This window comes from Pseudorasbora parva, chromosome 22 (genome assembly GCF_024679245.1).
Source record: "Pseudorasbora parva isolate DD20220531a chromosome 22, ASM2467924v1, whole genome shotgun sequence".
In the NCBI taxonomy this organism is placed as follows: Eukaryota; Metazoa; Chordata; class Actinopteri; order Cypriniformes; family Gobionidae; genus Pseudorasbora; species Pseudorasbora parva.
Window position 1 is genome coordinate 39,227,375 of NC_090193.1, and position 24,990 is coordinate 39,252,364.

At 38.6% G+C, this 24,990-nt stretch overlaps 2 protein-coding genes across 7 annotated transcripts in view; one reads left to right on the plus strand and one right to left on the minus strand.

Annotated features, from left to right (window-relative positions):
* slc29a1b (solute carrier family 29 member 1b) overlaps window positions 1-21,465 on the minus strand; it is a 37,776-nt gene extending 16,311 nt beyond the window's left edge. Inside the window, exons 1-5 of one of the 3 annotated variants that reach the window (XM_067432409.1) lie at window positions 21,294-21,465; window positions 6,680-6,752; window positions 3,794-3,875; window positions 3,466-3,635; window positions 2,132-2,271 (exon numbers count right to left, since the gene is read on the minus strand). In XM_067432409.1, coding sequence (XP_067288510.1) covers window positions 2,132-2,271; window positions 3,466-3,635; window positions 3,794-3,875; window positions 6,680-6,705 — 418 coding nt within the window. In that variant the 5' untranslated portion in view covers window positions 6,706-6,752; window positions 21,294-21,465. Of the gene's footprint in view, window positions 1-2,131; window positions 2,272-3,465; window positions 3,636-3,793; window positions 3,876-6,679; window positions 6,753-7,181; window positions 7,317-21,293 lie in introns of those variants that run through there. The other 2 variants (XM_067432408.1, XM_067432410.1) reach the window with 2 other exon arrangements.
* The window catches only part of acyp2 (acylphosphatase 2, muscle type), a 220,363-nt gene that overhangs the window by 26,929 nt on the left and 168,444 nt on the right, over window positions 1-24,990 (plus strand). Inside the window, exon 1 of one of the 4 annotated variants that reach the window (XM_067432415.1) lies at window positions 7,662-7,888. The exons of 2 other annotated variants lie outside the window; for them this stretch is intronic. The gene's annotated coding sequence lies outside the window, so the exon portion shown is untranslated. Of the gene's footprint in view, window positions 1-7,661; window positions 7,889-16,166; window positions 18,211-24,990 lie in introns of those variants that run through there. One more of the 4 variants, XM_067432414.1, reaches the window with a different exon arrangement.

Consider the following 24,990-nt stretch of genomic DNA (forward strand, 5'->3'; position numbering starts at 1 on the left):
GATTTATCAAATTTTTTATGTGGTTCATATACAATAATATTTTGAGTTTCTATGTATTAAACAAATGTCCTTCATTGTATCAACTCAAATTTTTAATTTCAATAAACTCAACATTTTAACCATTTCAACCGGTTACTTAATTTAAGTTAAACCAACAAAAATAAAAAAAAATGTACAGTGTACTGATGAGGATGCGCTCTTTCACTGCTGTAACTAAAGTGTGCCCTTAGAATCCGCAATAAACGTAAGCCCCGCCTTCTTTGATCTGATTGGCCATCTCACTTGTTCTGACAGTGACGAGCGCTGTCAGACGCTGAGGCAGAACCTTAACATTTAATATTTGTCATCCTAGTAACAAACAGAGTGGTGTGTGATGGAGTACAGCAGAGTGGCATCAACTAGATTAAATATTGGAGAGATAATTTGGCCGTTTCTAATTATAAGGGCCTTGTCCCTCTTAATGTCTATGGTGGTTACGGCCCTGAAATGTTGCAGATTAAATGTTCCATGAATGATGTATAAATAATACTTTTCAACTAGCTTTTTAAAGCATCAATAAAACATTTGTTCAAATTTATCTGGTCTTTATTAAAGACACTATGTAAGAATGTCAATGTATTAATTGCTTTTTTATTTATTTATTGTGAACAGCTTGTAACAAAACTTCCCCAACCTCCTAGTTTGTCTATCGGTGCTTTCACACCTGCCTTTAGTTTGGTTGAATCATACTAGAGTTGGTTTCCCTCTTTGGTGCGGTTCGTTTGGTCAGGTGTGAAAGCAGCAATCGCACTCTGGTGCGCACCAAAAGCAGACCAAACTAGCGTACCGAGACCTCCTTGTAGAGATGATCTCGGTACGCTTTCAAACGAACTCTGGAGCGGTTCGTTTGTGGTGAGAACGTGATCCGACCTCGAAGAGAACCAACTGCAAAAGTACTGATCATTTTTGGACTAAACCAGCTGCCGTAGTTAGCTGCGCTGACATTATGTGCATGACATTACCTGATAGATAGTTGAAAATATTTTCAGGAAGATGAGCATGTCAGAGTTAAGAATAATAAATGCATGACTCCGCTTGAAGTGACGAGCGATGTGCGCTCGCCATCTGCAGTGCATTAGGGGCGGCAGTGGTTCAGTAGTTCATGTAGGTTGTCTACAAAACGAAAGGTTGGTGGTTCAATCCCCGGTTCCACCTGACCAAGTGTCGAAGTGTCCATGAGCAAGACACCTAACCCCAGCTGCTCCCGACATCGCCGTCGGTGTATGAATGGGTGAATGTGAGGCAAAATGTAAAGTGCTTTGGATGGCCATAGGGTCTGTTAAAAGCGCTATATAAATGCAGTCCATTTACCATTAGAACGTTGTTTTAGCGTCGCATCCGCGCTTCATTATAGAAATATATTTGCATACTGTGGTAAATACACACAGTGTAGTAGATTATGGCCAGGGACAAAACCAGCTCGCGCAGTCGTCTCTCCATAGTGTTATTATAGTTTGTTGGCTTTGCCTCTTCTGTTGGAATTTTCCTGCACGTAAATTCTGACCAATCGAAAAGCAGTTTAGGAAATACGCCATGGCCAATGAGTGATGTGGATGCTGTCACGTGACTGCGTTTTGGTTCGTTTCAACTGGTTTGGACCAAAGCAATCAGTGTGGTGTGAAAAGGAACCAAAAAAGCTGAAAAATGCAACAATGTATAATTGTTTGCCCTTGGTTCGGACTAAATGAACCGAACTAGAGATGTGAAAGCACCCTATGAAAGCCTGGCTGATTTTAATGTGAAGGACTCAGGTCGCTTTTGCCGGGAAAATCAAGTTTATGCCCGAGAGCCTAGAAACATGAAATGAGCAAATGCTTAAACAATGTTCAGGGTAAAATCTAAAGAACCATTCTGGGCTGTAATGCCATTGTATCATAGATCAATTCAAGCTATAGTTCACACTGCCAGATCTATTCTACTTCTATAACACAACAGAGTGAAAAAAGAGGTTGAGGAAGTTTTTGGTGAAAGATTGTAAAGGCTTTGGATTGTTCACAGGTTAGTTGTTGTCAATCAAATTTCACGTTGATTTGCATAACTGACAAATATGTTATTTTGGAAATGGCAGCATGCATTGGTTGTGGAGCCTCACAGTTGATGCAGATGATTTTGACCATGGTGATGATGAAGAACGGCAGCGGCTCCAGCTCCACTTTCACCAGGATGGCGGTCAGCAGAAACACCAGCAAAATGGCTGCCAGACTCCCTGCGATCCGGATCTTCTGAGGAATTCTGCAGAGTCAAATCTCAGTTCAGAGGAGGAGTCACGGACATGTCTGGCTGACAGTGACTCAAAAACACAAAAGGAAAAAAATAAGAAATACATTTTCATATATGTTATATATTTTTCCATAAAGAAAATAATGCCTATTTTTTTTTTAATTCAGAGAATTTGACAGTTAATTGTTTAATTGCCTTGAGAATGTTACAATGCAATAAAAAATAAACAATGAATACAAAAAATTAAAGTACATAAATAAAAATAACTACTTCTGCATGGATGGATCGATGGATAATTCATAGATGAAGGATGAATGGATAGATAGATGGATAGACAGACAGACTGATGGATGGATAAATCGAAAGAAGAATGGATGGATGGACGGACTGATGGATAGATGGATAGATGGACAGATGGACGATGAATAGATGGAAGGACGGACGGATGGATGGATGGTTAGACAAATGGCTGGATGGACAGATTGAAGGATGGATGGATGGACAGACAAATGGCTGGATGGATGATAGATGGATGGACGGACAGATGGATGGATGGATGGATGGATAGACAGAAGGACGGACGGACAGATGGATGGATGGACAGAAGGACGGACGGATGGATGGACAGAAGGACGGATGGATGGACAGACAAATGGCTGGATGGAAGGATGGATGATAGATGGATGGACAGACAGATGGCTGGATGGATAGATAGACAGAAGGACGGATGGATGGATGGACAGACGGAAGGATTGAAAGATAGATGGATGGACAGACTGATGGATAGATGGACAGTTGAAAGGATGGACAGATGGAAGGACGGACGGATGGCTGGATGGATAGATGGATGGACAGACAAATGGCTGGATGGACAGATGGAAGGATGGATGATATGGATAAACAGACAGATGGATGGAGGGATGGATAGATGGATGGACAGACAAATGGCTGGACAGACAGATGAAAGGATGGATAGATGGATTGAGAGACAAATGGCTGGACAGACAAATGGCTGGATGGACAGACGGAAGGATGGAAGATAGATGGATGGACTGACAGATGGCTGGATGGATGGATGGATGGATGGATGATGAATAGATAGAAGGCGGACAGAGACAGACAGATAGCTAGATAGATAGATAGATAGACAGACAGATAGATAGATAGATAGACAGACAGACAGACAGACAGATGGATGAGTCTCACCTCTGGTGGAGGACGGAGTTGAGGCAGGTGAAGGCCAGCAGGGGAACCATGGCACACAGCGTCATCACGTTATTAAACTTGGCCTGTAAGACGCTGCGCGGTCCTTCTGCGGTCCCATTGGCTGACAGGTTTGCTTCTTTCACAGGGTCTGCGAGGCGGCTGGTGAAATACTGCAATATGACAAACACAACACTGAACACGCAGCGCCTGCTTCTGAGAGCGCAATTATTGATTTTGTAAGAATTGCATTTTGGTGGTGTATGGCTAAAACCAAACCACTTCACACGTCCTTCTCACACACAGATATGTGATGCTAGTGCAAAGTTACCACTGTGGCTGTCATGAAGAAATTCCAGGGCAGGAGCGTTCCCAACCCCAGCATGAAGAAGATCCACCACACACCATTATATCTGTCACAAGAAGAGGCGCAGGAATGTCAATGCTGCTAATGTTTTTTCTTTAAAACAACAGAATACAAAGTAGAGCTCTTTCAATGCTACTTTTTTTTGGGGATAATTTTTATTAAACTTCAATGTCCCCCAGAATATTTTTGTTGCATGAATATCTGCACATGCAATACATAAAAAGAAAGAACAAACCAACAACGCTTTCATGCTTCCAGCTTCATGCATTCTTTTATTTTTAGGAATTTAATTAAAAAAATGGTCATATAACGATTAATAAGGGAGCTCCAAAAGTGGGCGTGGCTTCCTTCCATTGACAGACAGGCACATGACACCTCTGCGGGATTCCAACATATATTTAACTTTATAAACTTAAAGGCCCACTGAAGTGCTTTGAAACGCGCCGCATTATTCAATGTGTTGACGTGATTTCCCCTGAAACGGCTTCAGCTGTTAGCAGCTCCTCCCATTTTTTTGAAACAGCCAATAGCGTTTCATTAATATACAGTTTGACTAGAGTCTGTTTGGTAAAGCCAGTTTCCTCAAACCGTTTCAAATCATAATCTCCTCCATATCGCTTTGAAATACAACCTTCTGTGCAGAATTAAAGGTCCCGTTCTTTGCGATTCCATCTTTCAAACTTTAGTTAGTGTGCAATGTTGCTGTTAGAGCATAAATAATACCTGTAAAATTATAAAGCTCAAAGTTCAATGCCAAGCGAGATATTTTATTTAACAGAAGTTCCCTTTCAAAGCCTACAGCGAGCGGCCGGTTTGGGCTACACCGCTGCACTTCCTGCTGTGATGACGTCACTAGAACCGTTTCTTGACAAAAGCTCCGCCCACAAGAACACGCAAAATAGGGGGCGTGGTCTCGTTGCTCTCCCACGTGGAGAAGAGCGCATTCAAGCCTGCATCGCCCCGTTATGGTAAGAGGCGGGACCTTTCCGGGCAAAGTGCGCTAAGCTGCTGTCCAATCACAACACGGGAAGCGCTGGCCCAATCAGAACTCATTACGTGTTTCTGAAGGAGGGACTTCATAGAACAAGGAAATCCTCAGGCCGTTTTTAGGACAGAGGAAACAGCGCTGTACAGATAAGGCAACTGTGTGAAAAATACTGTGTTTTTTTACACGCGAAACATGAACTCATGTTATATTGCACACTGTAAACATAATCAAAGCTTCGAAAACACGCAAAGAACGGGACCTTTAAGGCTAACACAGTCCTACTAAAAGCTAAAAAAATTTCATATTTAAATAATACGTTTCCGACAGACGGCTTACACAAGTCGACTTATGCCAAAAGAGTGACGTGACGTGAGGGAGGAATAGCGTAAGCTTTGACGTCTCTCACAGTTCAAACAACAAACTTGGACTTTCCTGTAGCTCAAATGATAGAGCGTGGCGCTAGTAACGCCAAGGTCATGGGTTCGATTCCCAGGGAAAGCAAGAACTGACAAAATTTAAAATGTGTACCTTGAATTCAATGTAAGTCGCTTTGGATAAAAGCGTCTGCCAAATGCATAAATGCATATGTAAGCCCCTTTTCTCCCCTTTTCTCTTATATAAAAATCCTCCGACATTTCTCTTCAAAAATCGATGGATGGATGGATGGATGGATGGATGGATGGATGGATGGATGGATGGATGGATGGATGGACAGATGGACGGACAGATAGAAAGAAGGATGGATGGATGGATGAATGGACAAACGGACAGATCGACAGATGGATGGACAGACGGATGTATGGATGGATGGATGGTCAGATGGATGAATAAATGGATGGATGGACGGACGGACGGATGGATGGGTGGATGGATAGATAGATGGATGGACGGACAGATGGATGTATGGACGGATGGACAGATGGATGGACAAATGGATGGATGGAATGATTGTTAAAAACAAACAATAGAACGATGGATGAATAGATGTGTGGATGGATATTAAAGTTTTAAATACTGATATTTTTCCTTCAGAAACGCTTCGCTTCAGAAGGCCTTTATTAACCCCCTGAGCCGTGTGGGACGCCTCATCCCTGATAGAGTAAACATTCCCACGCACTGCACTGGGGATTCCCACTCATATCATTGCTCTGGACTCCTCTCTCACGGTTTATAAAGGCATGTTTATTTATAGGCCTGTTGCGTATTTCATAATTGTTGTGTTCTATTAACTAGAAACAATGTTTAATTTACGAATTATATATTTTGAAATATATGTCAATGACAATTGGATGAAGCCAGAGCCAATAGCGAAAGTCTTTGTACTTGGAGTCACCCCACCCCCCCTTGGGAGACCCCTCCTTGGGGAGGTCACGCCCAGTGTTGCCAAATCCGCTGTTTTCCCGCGCAATTGGGCTACTTTAACACTGTTTCCGCGGGCTGTTTTTAATGTCCATGGGTTAAAGTGGCCCCAATTATATGATATTATTAAGCCCCAGAAATGCTAATTTTAGCAGAGAACCCTTCCAAAAAAAACACATATATTTTAGCCCCCAGAATGCATTTTTTACCAGGGACCTCCCCCCAAAAGCCATTGGGCTTGTTTTGGGCTAGTTTTGAGTTGCAATTGGGTGGTTTTGTTGTGAAAACCTGGCAACCCCACCAGTGAGAGATCACCAGTGTAAGTGAACATGCCTCTGCACATCTGATGCTACTCTTAAGCTTAGATTCAGCAGATTGTCTTTGTTTATAGTGTGAAACACGCATGAATGCCACTTTGTTCTTGTTTTCTGCCTATCTAGTGTTAACCTGAGTCAGAACGGCTGGCAAATTGGAGATAAGCCTTAAACTGGAGCTCAACTCACTTGTCTTTGGGCACCTGAGGGTCCATGTCTGTGAGATTCAGAATAATGACGCTGGATTTTAGCGTTCAAAAGCCTGGAAAAAAATATGGACATGTTTAGATGCATGACGAAAAACTGAACAAACTGGGGGAAAAATCACCTTCTAATAAGAATAATGTACTGTATGTACAATCGTAATAATAAAACATAATATAGCATAATATATCAACATCATTTAGATACCATATACCATGAAAGAATATAAACAAAACGTTCAATTTCCAAAACTCTTTCATTTAAGTTATAGTTAAGATTAAACCTAAACTAAACACAAATAAATGCAGAATATGTCTATTTTCTTTCTTTTTTGAACTTTTGGCATTAAATAGTGCCAAACTATCTTACTAATAGCCTGTGTCATCCTTATAAAGACAAGAGTTATCCTAACCTCTACAATGCAATATAGGTATAGGATTTATAATTAGAATTATATCAAATAAAAATACATCGGATAAACACATACCATATCTCGTGCAAAACTTTTAAAAAAAAACTTAATCCATAACTTTCAGTCTTTACTAACCAGCAAAATGAGACATTAAAAGTTTCACATCCCTGTAAATACTTGCATTTTTTTTAAAAAAGTGAAGTGAAATACTTACCGAACCCGGCGAGCACTAATGCTCACAGCACACTAGTTCTGCTCTGCACAGCTGTAGGAGGCTTAACCCTAGGCTTATCTGACTCCGCCCCCCTCTTGCATATTTAAGTAGGGGCTGTGGGGTTCGTTAACTGATAGCGGGGCTTATCTGAGCATTTGCACCAGCAAAATGCAGGAAAACATAGAAAAAAACACATATGACACGCGTTTGCAAAACAACATAAACCACAGAAATTCAGGGGGAATTTCTCAGCAATGTTGCGTACAGCATAAATGCCCAGAACATAAAATGAAAAGCTATTTCATGACTTTATATTTAATATTTATATTAAAGTTACATAATGTAACGATTATTAACGAATAATAAGTAAGGAGTTAATAAATCATTAATCCTTGCTCTAAATGGGACCTGTCGGGCGGGTTCTCGCGGGAAATTGTGTATCACGATCGCCCGTGCGTTTTTCGTCATATCCGTAAATAGAGTAAAGTTGCGGCGGCTGCGCAAGAACAGAGGGATTGAAATGTTGTAAAAGCGAAGCGGAAATTGTGGTGTTTTTATCCCTTAACAGGTGAGTGAGGTGTTTTATTGAACAGGTAAACTGCCATATGTAGCTCTCACAGAGTTGACTGCAAAGCATCCGTTGTGAAGATCATTTAATTGTGTTGTAGCGCTCTGTGGCGTTATTTTCAGTTAACGTGTAAAGCTACAGGGCTTCTGCTAGTCAGCGTGAGTTCCTTTCCATCTAAACTGCTTATATCTCTAGTAGTCAATGTTTTAAGAGCATTAGGATAGCAGGATTTCTCTTTTTAAGTTAGAGAAGTAACCATATTCATCCGCGGTCAGGCAGAGCCGAAGCACAACCAAAACAATGTTCTACCGCGGAATGTGTGGGGTTTGATTTTTACCCGCTAGAGGGCCAATCACTTTTAATATTATTTGTATATCTAATTTGTTTATTTATTCATAAACAAGCAAAAAACACCAATAAGTGACTACATTACATTACATGCATCTACACTAAGGTCACCATTTAACTATATTACTTTCTATTAAATTCTGTTGCATTATTTTCCTGTTACCATTGTGAAGCTGCTTTGAAACAATCGACATTGTAAAAAGCGCTATATAAATAAAGTTGACTTGACCAGACATCCCTGTTTCCTGGGGACAGTCCCGGTTTTTGGTGTTTTGTTCCAGACTGGAGCTGTCCACGGAAATGCCCCAGTTTTACAGCTCATCAAAACAACCAAAAAAAAGCCAGACCAATATGAACGATCATGTAGTGATTATTTTCACCTACAGATGGCGCTGTGAGCTACGCTGACTCTCCTTGGTCGCATGCGCCGCTCCTCCACGAAGAACGTAACTGAGTTATCGTTACATCGTTATCGCTTTCAAGGTAGTAACATACAAACTAAAATATTTTTTTTATTTTTTAAAGTTTGTATTAAGCAAAAATAAATCAGTAAATTATAATAATTATTAATGTTTATAACAATTTAGGGAACCCACAACAATAAAAAAACAAATTTATTGTCCCCGTTTTTTATTTAAAGGCACAATATGTAATTTTTCACCACTTATTCAACACAAAGGTTATTTCCTTGTAGTGACGTCAAAAATAATAATGTCCGTTTCTGACTCGGTGTATTCCAAATGTTACGTCAGTTGTGATGTTAATAAAGCGTGTCAGCGGGAGATTTACGGCTCATATTATCCCTCATGCAGCGTTCTGACTGAACCTCTTCTACTTCTGCTCCATGAGATGAGAACACATCTTTACAATTTTCTGGGTCTTAAAAGGGTCTGCGTTTGTGATACATGTCCTTATGTCATTTAAGGGCTGAACGATATTCTGTTTTAACATCGACATCGCAATGTGCGTGTGTGCGATAGTCACATCGCCAGAACATGCGATCTGAAGGGTAGTAGCCCATGGTGTATTAAGAGAACGGTAGCACACAGTAAGCACACAGAGTTTGTTGCTGGAGTGACATGCACGCTCCTCATGCCTGCACAGTGATTGGTTCGCTGTACCGCTGCTCACCGCTCACGGCCAAACATTCATGGCTAAAATGCGCGACGAAGAGGGAAAAAAAAGGTTTGTAGCAGAAATCATCTTTTTGGGACTATTTTGGCTACATAAAGGAGGATGCTGAACAAAAAGAGGTACTTTTGCATGGAGTGTCTTGTGGCCACAAAACAAGAAAACGCCACCAAATTGTCTGATCACTTAAAACGTCACCACAAAGATCTTTACGATGAATACAAAGCTCGACATTAGCGCTTGACCAGGACATGTGGGTGTTTTGAAGGGACAAGTGAAAGAGAATTTTACTTGACTGACGGACAGCCTGATTAAAACAAAAAATAACTAGCGAATCACCAAAATGCAAGAACGTTTGCATTAATTTAGTGTAAGTGGCGATCGATAGTGGATAATAATAGTGTGGATAATATATAATGAACTGCCGATAATAAGGTCGCGCTGTTCCCTCGTGCAGCCTCTCGAGGAGAAATCACAACACTTGAGCGTTTTCCTGAATACCATCATGACTGAAAATGACACTGATTTCATATGACAGCTCCATAAACAACTAATTAACAATCACTTAGTCACTTACATTTTAGATGCAATATTTAGTGTTTTTGTTCTATTTCAGCAGTGAAAATCATTCACAGCAGACCCGTAACGCGTCTCACTCACAGCAACAAGCGTGAACGATTCAGTGTTTGAATGAATCGTTTGAATGAACGACTCAGTGACTCGCTCATTAAGACGGTCACCTGCTGCCACATACTGCAGGTTTAATTTCATGTCTGCACATACTTTCCAACATTTCTTTTTGTCACTTATAATGAAGCTTGCTTATTAGTGAAATTATTAATATCACGGGATGGTAATTATTGACTTTAGCCTGGATTGATGGCTCTCAATATCGCAATATATATCGTTGGGGGAAAAAATATCGCAATGTAATTTTTTCCCAATATCGTGCAGCCCTAGTCTGGATGCGTTTAAATCTGCTCTAAGTTTGCGTTTTTGTCTCCTATCACACATGCACACTTCAGTAAGCCGACAGAAAGCAGGTTTCCGTTGTTCCGGTCATGATTATAAGGTAAAGCAGCTCTGTTTATCATATTAGATAAATTTAAGTGTGTTTAAAATGATGTTATGACGTTCCACAGGTGTGTGTTTGTTATTTGTGTGAGTGAGACGATGGTAGCAAAGTCAGGCAATCAGAGTCAGATATTCATCTAAATATGTGGTTCACTGACACTGCATGAAAAAAGTCACACTAGGCCTCATGAACGAAACTTACGAGTTGCATCTTGAAAATGCTGAAGCGGACAGAACGAGTCACGAGACTCAATGGGAAGTGTGCCTTTTGTCCACAGGTCTTGATCATGAGTAATGCAGTTCAGCTGAGGTCTCCAAATGTTGATTTCTCAGCCAATGTGTGAGACTCTGTGTCCTCTCACAGAAACATGAACTCTGTGTCCGTTTCTGTACCAGTCGTCAGCAGCCCTGACTCCTTTAGTCAGCCTTCAACTGTACAACACCCAAATATTTGAGATACGACCTGAACCGCTGGTATTATCAGGTGAAAAGAGGCGTTTTTGGCCAACTGCTCATTGCATAGGCTAAGTTATGTGTGATGGAAGCCATCCAATCGAAGAATGATTTCCCACAGAAATGTGTTTGCAGATAAGAGCTGACACGCTGAAATACAACTTGGCAAAACCACGCATGGAAAACGAGTAAATTACAGCGAGCACCGCAGACACACCCGGCGGTAAACCAGAGGGAGAACACTGTTGAATACACACGAGTAATAATACATCTTAAATAATTTGCTTATTAAAATTAGCTTTTGATGTTGATTGATGATAATAATAATGAGGGGCCCAAATTAATAATGTAATGATTTTTATATTTTATTATATTATTGTTTATTTTTATTATATTATTTTTGACTAATATTGTTATTTTTCAAGATTTACACATTTTAATTAGTAGTAAACTTCCATCAAATTGAATTGAATAATCCTTACATTATGAATTAAGAAGTTTAAATGAGTAAAAAGAAAAAGACGAGACCTTATTTCAAACATTTTGTATAAATCTTAAACTTAAATGTAAACTTTTTTTTAAATTAATAAACTAAATGGTCAATTTCCTTGTTCCATTTAGATTTATACAGAATGTTTTATTAAACATATAAATTATTTACATAATTAATGCTTACATATTATTCATATTAAACATTAAGAATAAAAAAAAAGTTCGCTGTGCCTTTCCTAGAAAATAATTGCACCTCAGGACGTTCATCGGCCAATCAGATTCAAGCATTCGTAGTATAAATATATTTATACTATTATATTTATAATAAACTTTTTTTTTAAGTATTCATATTATGAATATGTATGGAGTATTCAATTTATTTTGTGGTTGAATTTTACTATAATTAAAATGTACATCTTGAAACATGCATGTAGCAATATTAGTCTACAATAATATAATAAAAATAAACTATGTAATAAAATATGTACAACATATAAACCATTACATTATTAATTTGGGCTGCACAACATCATTATTATTACGAAAACTGAAAAATGTATTCATCTTTATTCAGCTGCTATGTTTATGAGAACACAGTATTGACCAATCAGCATAGCCTGGGGTATCCATTTAAAGATAAATTAAAAATATAATATTCATGAAACTACAAACTACCCTATGAGACTACAAATCCCATCTGTCATGTTACTCGTCCCTTAAATCACTGAAAGATCTCATCATTGATCCGAGTACTCTTAAGTGACTCTTTGCTCGTTGTCGTTGCATCAGTCAAGGTACAAATATAATCGTATAAGGTACTAATTATTTCAGCATTTGTTCTTAGAGGTGTAGATAGAGGAGCACTAACAAAACTACTCTATGCCGTCAAAGTGGGATTGATCCGGTGATCTTTGACTGATATTATCTTTAGTAAAGCTCATAATTAGGGCTGTAATGATACACCAAACCCACGATTCGGTTCGTATCACGATTTTTGACCCACGGTACGATACAAACCTCGATATGGGGGGGACAAAACAGTTTTATTCTGTACAGTATTCTGTAGCCTATTTTACCGTCAATACCATATATCTGTATGGTCAATAGGCTACTGGCGACATTTTCTTTGCGGTACCAATAGGCAATATATATTTAACATGAAGTATAGGGCCTCCTGTACATCAATACCAACAAAAGCGCCGCGCCAGACACGCTTCTGGTGTGCAAAGAAAGAGAAAACGCCACGCAGCCGCCCCGCGGATGACGCAACAGAAACGCCACGCTCACACCACGTTCCCAGCCGTCTGGGGAAGCTTCTTGAAACACTTACGGCAAATTGTGTGGGTCTTGTCAACTACACGAATGCCATCCTTGTTCTCCACCGGGTAGCTGAAATGTTGCCATACTGCTGACTTAAAAGTTGGACCTGGACAGGAAGGATAATTCTGGGAGTTGGAAGGGGTGTGTCGCGATTCTGCCTTCTCACATCGCGATACAGGTTCGTGGACCTGCGTATTGCGATTTCGATTTCATATCGGATATCGTTACAGCCCTACTCATAATGCAACGTTAGCTGCAAGCGGCCGGTGAACAGAATCCAGTTCAGACTGTATTATGCTCATAGGATGAAGGAATGTTTCAGTGATGTTGATAATAATGAGGCCCTCTAGTGGCAAAACAGACTCAATTAATGATTTGCACAGTACTGCATCTTTGTGGACGTTTACTGTATGGGAGTTTAGACGTTATCCCCGGTTTCACAGAACAGGCTTAAGCTAGTCCCAGACTTCAGTGCATATTTGAGCTTTTTTAACTGAAATTAACTTACACTGAAAGATCTTAAAATATCAGTGCTATAGTTTTTTTCTTAGGCACGTTTATAAAAGCTTCATAAATATAACTATCACTGAAAAAAAAATATTTGTACTGCTTGTTTAAATTACTTAATTAAAATGAGCTAAAGCAACACAACTGCTATACATTTTGTCCTAACTTAATTTCTTTGTGTTCAGTCCACTTAAATATAAGTCAAATTCAAGTTTACTTAATCCATTTGTGTTGAGATTACATGAATGATTTGTTGCGTTAACTGAAACTGGGCCGGGCTTGTTAGCCAAATGCTCCACTCTTCTCCATAACAGTAACCCACAATAATTTAAATTGTTCTGATGATTCCAGCATGATTAAATATTAAACACTATTAAACACAACCAAGTCTCTCTTGCTCAAAACACATAAAATAACACTTTTCCATATTACACCATGTACTCTCTCTTGATTTAGCCATGCTGGGAACTAACAATCCCCACCTGGTTTCAGTTTATGCAACACAAATCATTCATGTAATCTCAACACAAACGGATTAAGGAAACTTCTATTAGATTTATATTTAAGTGGATTGAACACAAACAAATTAAGTTATTTATTTTGAACAAGCCAAGGCAAGTTTATTTGAACACTCAAAAAAATAACTCATTGGACAAACTCAGTTTAATTGAGGGCAGGTTTTCCATCCAAAAAATGTGTAGCCCCAAATAATTAAAATCGAATTCATGCAATGAAATGTAATTGAGTTGGTCCAACTCAATTTTATCAAAGAAAAGTTTGTTATATTTTGTACTTATAACAGGACTTTTTTGAACATATGTTTTTTGAATGTATGTAATAAAAAATTAATAAAAGTGTGATGTAATGCCTAACATTAGCATAAATCACTGAGTGCCCACAGCCTAAACCCAGGCGCCACTCTTCAGCATAATGGTAACCACAGAATTAAAAAACATTACAGAAACTCCTCTAAATGTCCAACATAACTGAACATTAAACACTAACATTAACTAACATCATCTTTCCCTTTACAGAAACCATAAATCAACACTTTAATCCCTAAATTTACTCTCATAATTTATTCCCTTGCAAAGCATGCTGGGAACTACAGATCCACTGCCCAGTTAGTTATGCCAACACAAATATTTCATGTAGTTTTAACACAAATTAATTAGGTAAACTTCAGTTTTAAATATATTAGGTTGACTGAACACATAAATTACATTTTATCAAAAATCAAAATTAGATATGTTTAAGTAAAGTGAACATAATTTAAATGTGTCGTATCTATGAAGGGCCTGAACCATTTTTTTGAGTGAATAGCACATTTCATAAACAAGAGCAATTCAAAGTGCTTTACATAGAAATTAATTAAAATACCCTTACGAAAGGAAAATATATTTACCAATATATTTTCTTGAAATATATTTTAATATATGGAATAATATATTGATGGTATTATAAAATATATTATATATTCATGGAATATATTGCAAAATATACAAATGATTGCCGCTTTCAATATATTGCAATATATTGGAAAATATAAATATTAAATCCCATATATGTGAATATATTGCATGATATTTTCAAATATATTGCAATATATTTTTGTTTCGTAAGGGTAGTGATAACATATGCATTAGAAATAAGAATACTATGTGTAAGAATTAAAATGAAAACAATGATCATTAAAATAGTAAAAATATAAATAAAATAAAAAGGTGATAAATAGATCCCTATCTGCCTGATTCTAAATTTGGGTTCCCCTATCTGAGATGGAGCAGAAGTAACAAATATTAAATCTTTATAATTTATAATCAAATATTAAATCTAGCAACGCCAAGGTCATGGGTTCGATTCCCAAGGCAAGCAAGAATTGACAAAAATGTTAAATGTGTGCCTTGAATGCAACGTAAGTCGCTTTGGATAAAAGCGTCTGCCAAATGCATAAATGTAAATGTAAAAGTAAAAGTAAAAAAGCAGTAAAAAAAAATCTTTTTTTTTTCACTGTACAGTTATTATAAACAAAATAGCATGCCTTTGGTATGACCCATTATATTTAGTTGCAGTTTTTTCACAGATTCTACAAGTGGATCACATACCTTTTCCATAGGGTTGGTCAAATCACTGTTACAGTAATCTTTGTCTTCACGAACACCACCAATAAAGCCAGGAAGATATGCATTCAAAAGATATGCCCGTTTGCTATTTATAACCCTGAATACACAATCATTAAAATCCTCCACCCAGCCCAGGTTTCAGATTATCATTTGACTCATTCTCCAAGTCACGTATATATCTGCATATTAATACTTCACTGAGTCTCAAACCCATTCAAGTGTTCTGGCCCAATCTCAGTAATATCTCAGTTGCTTCTCTTAAATCCACATCTGACACACATAATTTACGCTCATGCGGGAAGACAATGAACCCGTGAACAAATACAGCAAACAAAACACAGCTGGAGTGTGTGTGTGTGTGTGTTTGTCTGTTGAGTTTAGGAAGCATGTGAATGTAAGATAGTCTCTTCTGCACTGTCAGCGGCCTGACGAACGGTGTGTAAACACAGCTAAAACACTCTCGAATAGAGCCGCGGATCTCAGTGTGTCGATGGATGGTTTCCTCCATTGACTCGCTTCTATAAACAACACCGTAATCTACTGGGATATTGACAAATAAGAGTTATTGCCAATATAACCATAATATTGTGTTTTGGTGGCAAATGAGATATTAAAGAACACGTCCTCTATGATGTTTGATTGATTAGTCGGCCTGGCTGATATTCTATCATCACGTAAGAGTTGTACAAATATTTCAAAATATTTTTTTTATTTTTTTTTACACTGTAAAAACTAACGCTCACAAATAATCAATTGGTTTGAGTTGAGCCAAATTAAATTAAACACATTGGATCAAACAAATGGACTTTTATGAGTATTTATAAACTTTCTTTTTCTTTTGAGTTCTCAAAACTGACACATTTTACGTAGTCAGAATTTTCTCATCGTTTTGAGTTGTATGAACTTGTTTCTTTTAATTTAGGCAAACTTAAATTTAACTGAAGCTGGGCTGGGATTTCCATTTCCCAGCATGCTTTGCCATGCATGATACTGAAACTGAAATTAAGCGTTATATTATGTTTTTTTGTGTAAGATTAATGTTGTGTGAGGTTAAGTAGTGTTTAATGTTTAGTTATGCCAGTTTAGAAGAGTTTCTGTTTAGGGTTTAAGAGTTCGGGTTTACATTCTAGGTGACGAGTGGAGCGTGTACTCAGTTTGAGAACAGATTTATATTAAATGTTTTATATTTCTGTCCTCATTCAGCAAGTGTTTTATGCTAATGCTACCAAAGCGTTGTGTGGGTTGTTTTAACCTAGCGATTGAGTTGTTTTAGCCCAGAGATTGGGTGGTTTTTACCCAGAGGATTGGTTGTTTTAACCCAGAGGTTGGGTTCTTTTAGCCCAGATTGGGTTGTTTTAGCCCAGAGATTGGGTTGTTTTAGCCCAGTGGTTGGTTTGTTTTAGCCCAGAGATTAGTTTGTTTTAGCCCAGAGATTGGGTTGTTTTTACCCAGAGATTGGGTGGTTTTAGCCCCGAGATTGGTTTGTCCAGAGATTGGGTGGTTTTAGCGCCGAAATTGGGTTGTTTTAACCCAGAGGTTGGGTGGTTTTAGCCCAGATATTGGGTTGTTTTTACCCAGAGATTGGGTTGTTTTAACCCAGAGGTTGGGTGGTTTTAGCCCAGAGGTTGGGTGGTTTTAGCCCAGAGGTTGGTTTGTTTTAGCCCAGATATTGGGTTGTTTTTACCCAGAGATTGGGTTGTTTTAACCCAGAGTAGGAATGGGAATTTTTGTCAATTTTTCATCTCGATCATCGATATGTCTCAAAAACGAGTACTCGATTAACCGTGGGCTTTGAGCGGGGGGCTGTATGAAACTATATTTTAAGGCTGTTACGAAATTTAACTTTGACACAAGCATGAGATGTCTATGCAAATATGAACATATGACTACCAGATTATGATGCATGAATGTCTTGAAAAGGAAACAAAATAACCGTCTCAAATAACCCAGTCAATAAAATCGGACATTGTCCTACTTGTGTCAGGACTCTGGTTTGATCATCAGACTTTCTGTGTGTGTGTGTTTGTGTTTGTGTGTTTGTGTGTGTGTGTGTGTGTGTCATAGGGTGTCAGTTTTAATCACTCTGTCATCACAGCTGCACCTCATTCTAATTTTTCTTCTTCTTCCTTGGGCTTATGAGCGATTTGCATTTTTAATCTCATTCTAATTAGTGCTCCAGGTTTTCCCACACACACCCGTCTCATTTTTGCATTGATTCCTCCACTACTTATGCTTCTGTCAGTGTGTCTTGGTCATGGTCCATTTCACAACTGTCCAAAATACTTTCCTGTTAGTCGTGCCAAGTTTACATGCCCTGTTTGGTTATTTAATCTTGTTTTTCTTCCCAGTTCCCGTATGCAGACCTGTTGTGGATCTTTTACATGGTTAATGATTTTCTGCTTGTTTTGGACTGTTACCTGTGCTCTTCTTCTGGGACTTTGCTTTCCCTCTGGTTTTGACCCTTGCCTGGCCCATCCTCCTTTTTAACTTTCCTTAGGGATTGTTGCATCACTGAACTGTCTCCTGGTTTGTATCCTGACTGCCCCTTGGATTTCGCCTCGACTCAGTTCATTACTCGGCAATTCAACTGCCTGTTATTTTTGTGGTCTGTTTTGTTTTCCCCTTGCAAATGGGTCAATAAATTAAAGGGTTACTTCAGCGATTAGCATATGGCTTTGTATCAGTAGAAACCCTGGACTCGAGTATATTCGAATGATCGTACCATATCCCCTGAAACATGAGATTTATGCATTTTATTTCTGGAAAAATTAGGTAAATATCGTCAATTTGCGTCATCGGAGGAATTTTTGTCCAGAGGCTAAAGACTACAGCCAGCAGAGGGAGCTACTTCCACGTTTTCAACTCCGCCTCAAGGTACGTTCACACCAAGTGCGAATAGAGCGTCTGGGTCGAATGATTTCCATGTTAAGTCAATGGAAAGGCGCGTTGATGCGCGTCTGGAGGTCCTGCGGCGCGATAGACGCGTTTCGGGCGGCGCGATGGATGCGATCCCGGCTCATTCGCGCGTCCAGTTCCCGCGAATAACGCGAATTTGAAGCGAATTGAGCGTTACGCGCAAGTGGTGCTTTTTGTGCATTCACGCGTTTGAAGCGAATTCGCGTCTACGCCCAAGTGGAAAAATTTGAACTTTGGCGTCAATTCGCGCCGCGTCAACCAATGAGGAGCCTGCTTGCTGCTGTCACGCGGTTAAGTGACGTGATAAACCCTGCATATAATTTAAAAAATACTGATATTTTGTCACCAAATGTAGTTTTAATGCTTTTCAGTTGATAATGTAGTTGTTTAAAGCTAAATTATGTGGTTTACCTATAAAGACAGTGCCTATTTAAAAAGAACAATCTTGCGTTTTTGGAGTTGTGAGCTCCAGGCGATCTCCGGGCGCTCAGCGCTCGTTAACCCCGGCGAGAGCAGCCTTTCCTCGGCCAGTCCTTCTGGCGTTTGCCGCTGGCTCGGATGTCTATGTAGAGGTTAAACATGACATATACTTCGTCTTGTGTACATCTAATGGGCGATCTTTGGTCCAATTAAAGGACAACTCCGGTGAGAAATGAATCTAGGGGTAATTAACAGATGGTTACAGTGTAGATCGTTCTCTGGGATGCGTTTTCATCGAAATCGAATGTTAAGAGTTTTATCTTTAAAAACAGATTAGCTTATAACACTAGTCTATGGGGCACAGGGTAGACACAGGGTGGTAAAATTAAATCGCTAGTTAATACCACTAACAAGGCTCAAAATAGCCCTACACTAACACGGTAGCATAATGAGGGTCCCTACATGCAAACCGAAGCACTGAGAACTTTGGTCCGTTGTTTCTGGAAGAAAACACTGAACACATCAGAGAAAATAAATAAATACTAATAAAAATGTCCATGTTATTACATTTCACAAACTTAATTCCTATCGACCAGCTCACTTAGAACAGCGCTCGTGGATCGATTCGTTGTGACTGTTTTCAAGATGGTGCCTGTCCGTGAACGTGTAATGCACTATGTTTATAAAGGTTCTTCTTATTAAACTGTTTGTACTCTTACAAAGTTCTCAATGCTTCGGTTTGCATGTAGGGACCCTCATTATGCTACAGTGTTAGGGTGAGGCTATTTTGAGCTTTGTTAGTGGTATTAACTAGCGATTTAATTTTACCACCCTGTGTCTACCCTGTGCCCCATAGACTAGTGTTATAAGCTAATCTGTTTTTAAAGATAAAACTCTTTACATTCGATTTTCATGAAAACGCATCCCAGAGAACGATCTACTCGGTAACCATCTGTTAATTACCCCTAGGTTCATTTCTCACCGGAGTTGTCCTTTAATCTATTGTTGCCTACCAAATCATTTTGACTTGGGCAAAGTGAAGTTTCATTACTTTATAATTTATTTAAATATACATGCAGTGAAGATAATCCAGGTAGTGCGTTGGCTGAACCACATGTGTGGCTCTTAATGCTTAATATATTTCACCTGGAGTGCCTTTAACGCACATCTATTTCGCTTCAAATGCTACGCACGTCCAATTACCTGCGGACGCGTGAATGGATTCAAAATGTTCACGCGTCAAACTAGACGCGGTAGACGCGATTTTGACGCTCAATTCGCGTTTGGTGTGAACGTAACTTTAGGCCCCGTTCACACCGCCAGCGATTTTGTCACCGCATGTCGCCAGCGCCAGAGATTCATGTCGCTAGTGGGCGTTCCCACTACGGGTTGCATATAAACGTCATTAAATAGTACCGTTTTTATCACTAGTGTTTTGCAGAACAGAGCAAGTTATTAGAATACATACACACTGTACTGTAATAGGTAGACCATATTGCATGCAGTTTAGTCAAAACTTACTTTATATCCCCACAATTTTTCACGTTTTTCCACGTGAAACGTCATTTCCATGCATCATTTTTTTAAATGTGTCTCTGTATGTAGGCTACACAGAGACATATCGTAAAGAACAGGGGACTTGCTAAAAGCTAATATCAACAACTCCTCCGGACACCGCAGTAGTAAAGCAGACGGATCACGTGCACTCCACTGACTTCACTCCTATTGGTTGTCGCGAAAATCGCTTCTCATTTGCAGAAAGTTGAAATTTATGAACTTTTGTCGCGTGTCTCGTCGCTTGACACTCCCACATTCTGTCGGCAACGGTCACTGCCGCTCGTGTCGCCTGAAGTCACCAGCGCTCCATTGAAATGAATATTGCTGCATATCGCTGGCGGTGTGAACGGGGCTTCAGGCATTCATGTAAATGGAGCTATGCTGAGCAATGTAAGTGTTTTAACTTCTCAAATTAATTCCTTTGAAAGTTAAGCTTCCAAAGGCATGAACTGAAAACAAGCCAGACTGAACACGCGCTGAGAACGACTGCCGCGAGCGCGGACGCGTTTACCTCGGCTCTCATTACGAGAGCTCATTCAGCTCATTGATCATGATGAATGTGATCTGACTCGTTCAGCGTTTGTGATCAGCAGCGTTTGTGCTGACACACAGTGAGGAGATTTAGATGCTCCATACGGTGTGGAAATGAACGAGTCTTTATCATCGCTGAAGTGAGCCACAATATGATCACAAATGGACAAACAAGCGAACATGACACACGAGCATATTCAAGCAAAAGCAGCATATGTTAGTTCTCGGCTAGTGTCCGTTGTGTGTGTTGTGTTTTTTTTAATAATGACAATAATGACGCTCTCTTCTCACGTCATTATTAGACACACCCCTTACTGCTGATTGGCGACAAGTTTGTTATTAGACTCGGCCTTGAAATGGTTTTGAAATAACACTTACCCCACCTTTAAAACATCCCAATGGCTGGGCTAAAACAACCCAATTAGAGTGATTAAATATTTCCTCATTGGCAGAAGATCATTTGTGAAATGACAGCTAAATGTAATAACTTCCTTTTACAAAACAAAATCCGTCAAAAAGTTCTCAGCTTTTACCTTTCCTGTTGTTCAGAGCTTCAAGAAAGATTTGTGTTGATCTGTCAAACTTCAGTTTCCAGTTAGACGTCTGCTCTCTGAAGTGCGCGTCACTGTTATGCAATGTTTAATGCGTGCACGTTCATGCCTTTTTTTTTTGTCACGCCAATGTCAAATTTTTGCTGCTCTCTTAAAGAAACTGCCATCTGTGATGACACCCCACCAGCCTTGTGAACAGGTTTAACTTTAGTAAAATCAATATTTACTGAAACATCAAGTCTCAAACTATGAGGGAAAGGAAGGATTTCACTTAAAAAGCAAAGCATTTAAATCAATAAGACTGAGCGAGAGCCTCTGATGCAATGCTGTTAGTAAATCTGATAGTGTGGAGAATCATTAACCGCCCATAAACGCTGAGATTATCAGTCTGATTGATTAATAATTTATGCCAAATTAATTAGACCTTAATTTTGTTCTGTTGTGGAATATCATGATCAAATATCCTGTATTCAGCAATGATAAACCCATGATTGCTTTTCCACCTCCTGGATATTCGTCCTTTTCTACTTCTTACTTAATTTTACATTTTTAACATAAGCTTAATATTCACTCAAAACAAAGTTGATAAAAGTAAACCAATTAATAATGATGATTAATCGCATCCAAGATAAGTGTTTACATAATACTGTGATATATAATTAGTAATATAATTTATGTGTGTGTGTGTGTGTGTGTGTTTGTGTGTATGTATGTGTGTGTATATATATATATATACATGCATACATTACACACAAACACACACTCACACACACACACAAATACGTGTGTGTATTTGTGTGTGTGTGTGTTAATTAATCTTAATGTTAATTTGAACATTTACTAGTACATTTTTTAAATCAATAGCTGTATTTGGTAACATTAATTAATGCGCTCACTGTAAAAAATATATTTTTTGATTTATGACGACAATTTTGTGATGTTTTCCCCCCATCTAGCTGTGTAAAGGTATATGACCATTCAGTGAATATTAGTTTCTGTTCCTCTCAATTCTGATTTCGTTCCAAGATTAACATGGCAATCCCCCTCTTCACATTCGACACGGTGCCATCGAGTGTTAAAACGCGAAAGGCAAAGCTTGTATTTACGGGTATGTCCCTCTTTGGCTACTGTACTTTCAAGATGGAGGAGCAACATGGCGACCGGCATTCGAACCCCTCACCCGTATGTGTTTTCAATGGCATATTATAAACTTACCAGAATACTTTATTACTTGAAAGAAGTAAATATACATTAATGAGCACATATATTTATGAAAGAACTAAGTGTTTTTAGCGAAGAATAAACTAAAAAAGTTACACAGTGTAGCTTTAAATAATTTTTGTGGTTCAGATAACATAATTATGATGTATATTTGAATACATATATTATAATAATATATTTGAATATGTGTATATGTGTGTGTGTATGTATATATATATGTATATGTATGTATGTATACTGTATATATATTTAATAATTATCTAATAATAATAAATTTTTAAATAATATAAATATACTAAATAAAAACATGCATGTGTGTATTTATATATACATAATTATAGTACACACATTTATTAATCTAAATTTACTAATACATTATTTAAATCAGTTGTATTTGTTAACATTAGCTAATGCACTCACTGTGAAAAAAATGATTTATGACCATTTTTCTTTTGTCTTGTAATTTATGAAGTTCAGATAACCTAATATTTTAAAGTTTTTGTCGATTAAACTAATCTCATTCATTGTATTAACTCAAAAAAATTCTTTTTTATGTCAATTTAACTTAATTTTAAGGCAACTAGGTTACTTTACAGTCATTATTTACAGTAACAATGACAAAGATGAATAAATTCTGTAACCTATGTATTGCTCATTGTTAGTTAATGTTAACAATGACACCTTATTATAAAGTGTTACCGATACACTTCAATATTGTATTATAGGCCTGTCTAGTCTCAGCATTAATAAATGTAACTATTTGACATCCGTGTGTTTTATGTAAAGACAGCAATCAGTTTGAGCCGACAAATATTGCATTTTACATTTCACTGGTTATTAAATGCTTAAATAAATATATAGAAAATGCTTGGTATTGCATCAGTCATCAACCTACTAAACTTGGCCAGAATATTCTGTTCACTTTAGACTCAAAACATGAAATGCACACTAATATACGGAGTATAAACTGAAAGCAGCCCTACCTGCAACCGCTGTGTGTGTGTGTGTGTTTGAATGCTGTTCAAAGACCATCAGCTCTTATCTGCAGGAATGCTCTCAATGAGCGAGAGCTGACCACAGTCTAATCACTGCGGGGTCAAAGGTCAGTGTGAGATGAGAGGACGTCCTGCTTTTCGTCCGCTCACCGTTAGATGCACAGACTGACCGGTGTCTGTATGACTGGAGCAAACACAGATAAAGCATCAGCTACACCTGATTGTAATGGCATTCGGGCTGAAATGATTGCATCCAATGGATTCGCAGACGTGTGGCACTACAGGAAACGTGGCTCTTCCTTTTGCGGACTGGAGGAAGTTGCTGATATGCTGTTTAAATCCACTTATGCACTATATGGCAAGCGTATTATCATGTGACCTACTGTCACTTCACTTATGCTCTCCTGTGGCCTCATTGGATAGTAAAGTGTCCATCGATGCATGCTCCAGAATCCCACTGGGAGTAGTATTGGTCATCTGGGGACTTCTTTTGTCACATACAGTTTTTCGTCTGCTATATAGTTGGGATGACTCAGCCTATGAGTTTTATCAGGATGTTTTGTCATTCAGCATCAGAGTCTGAAAGCCCCTCCCTTTGTTTTTTCGGTTCATTTAGAGTAGGGGTGGGCGATATATTTTAAATATCGAGATATTTCGATATTTTTTAAACTCGATATGGATTTTGACATATCGTATATAACAACATATTGTTTATATTTAATTCTGATTCCGGCACTTTGCTTGTTTGCCTTCTCTGTGCTGTGCTCACCCGCCTCGTTGCTTTTGTTCCCCCTCCCCTCGCGTGTTGTCTCATTGAACACGGCGGCGTGTGCGTTGTTTAAGACTTAGTTTAGAGACCATGATTTCCCTTCTAACACAACTGCTTGCTAAAATGTATAAAGAAATATTAATGTGCATCATAGTTCAAATCGCAAGTTTCACCCACAGTCAGGGATTGAGAATGAGATGTCGTCACGACACCGCGCCCCGCCCCCTTCCGCCATTTTGGGAGGATGGTCCGCCAGGTATTGGATTCGGACAGAGACTGGAGAAGAGAGATTCTGATGATTACCATGTACATAATTTTCCAAACTCAATGGAACATGAAGTTTTAATCCACCCCAGCCGATCCGAGAAAGCAGCTGCTGGTAAACATACGCCATTATTTCACCACAGGGTGTCAGTCATTGTCTTCCTAGCGCCGCAATGCTGGAGTGTGTTGACATCTGATGAACACGATCCTTTATTAATTTGTATTAAACATTTTGAAAACTATTCAACTATCATTGTCACTTTTGTTCTATGTAATTTACATGTTAATGCCAAAATGATTAATATTCAAAGTAACTTAGGCCTATAGCTAGTGACTGTCATTTTCCTCTAACATTACATGTATGTACTAAAGCACCAGCGCGCACAAGCGTTTCTTTTTATTAGTTAAATACATTTAGGAATGTTAACTT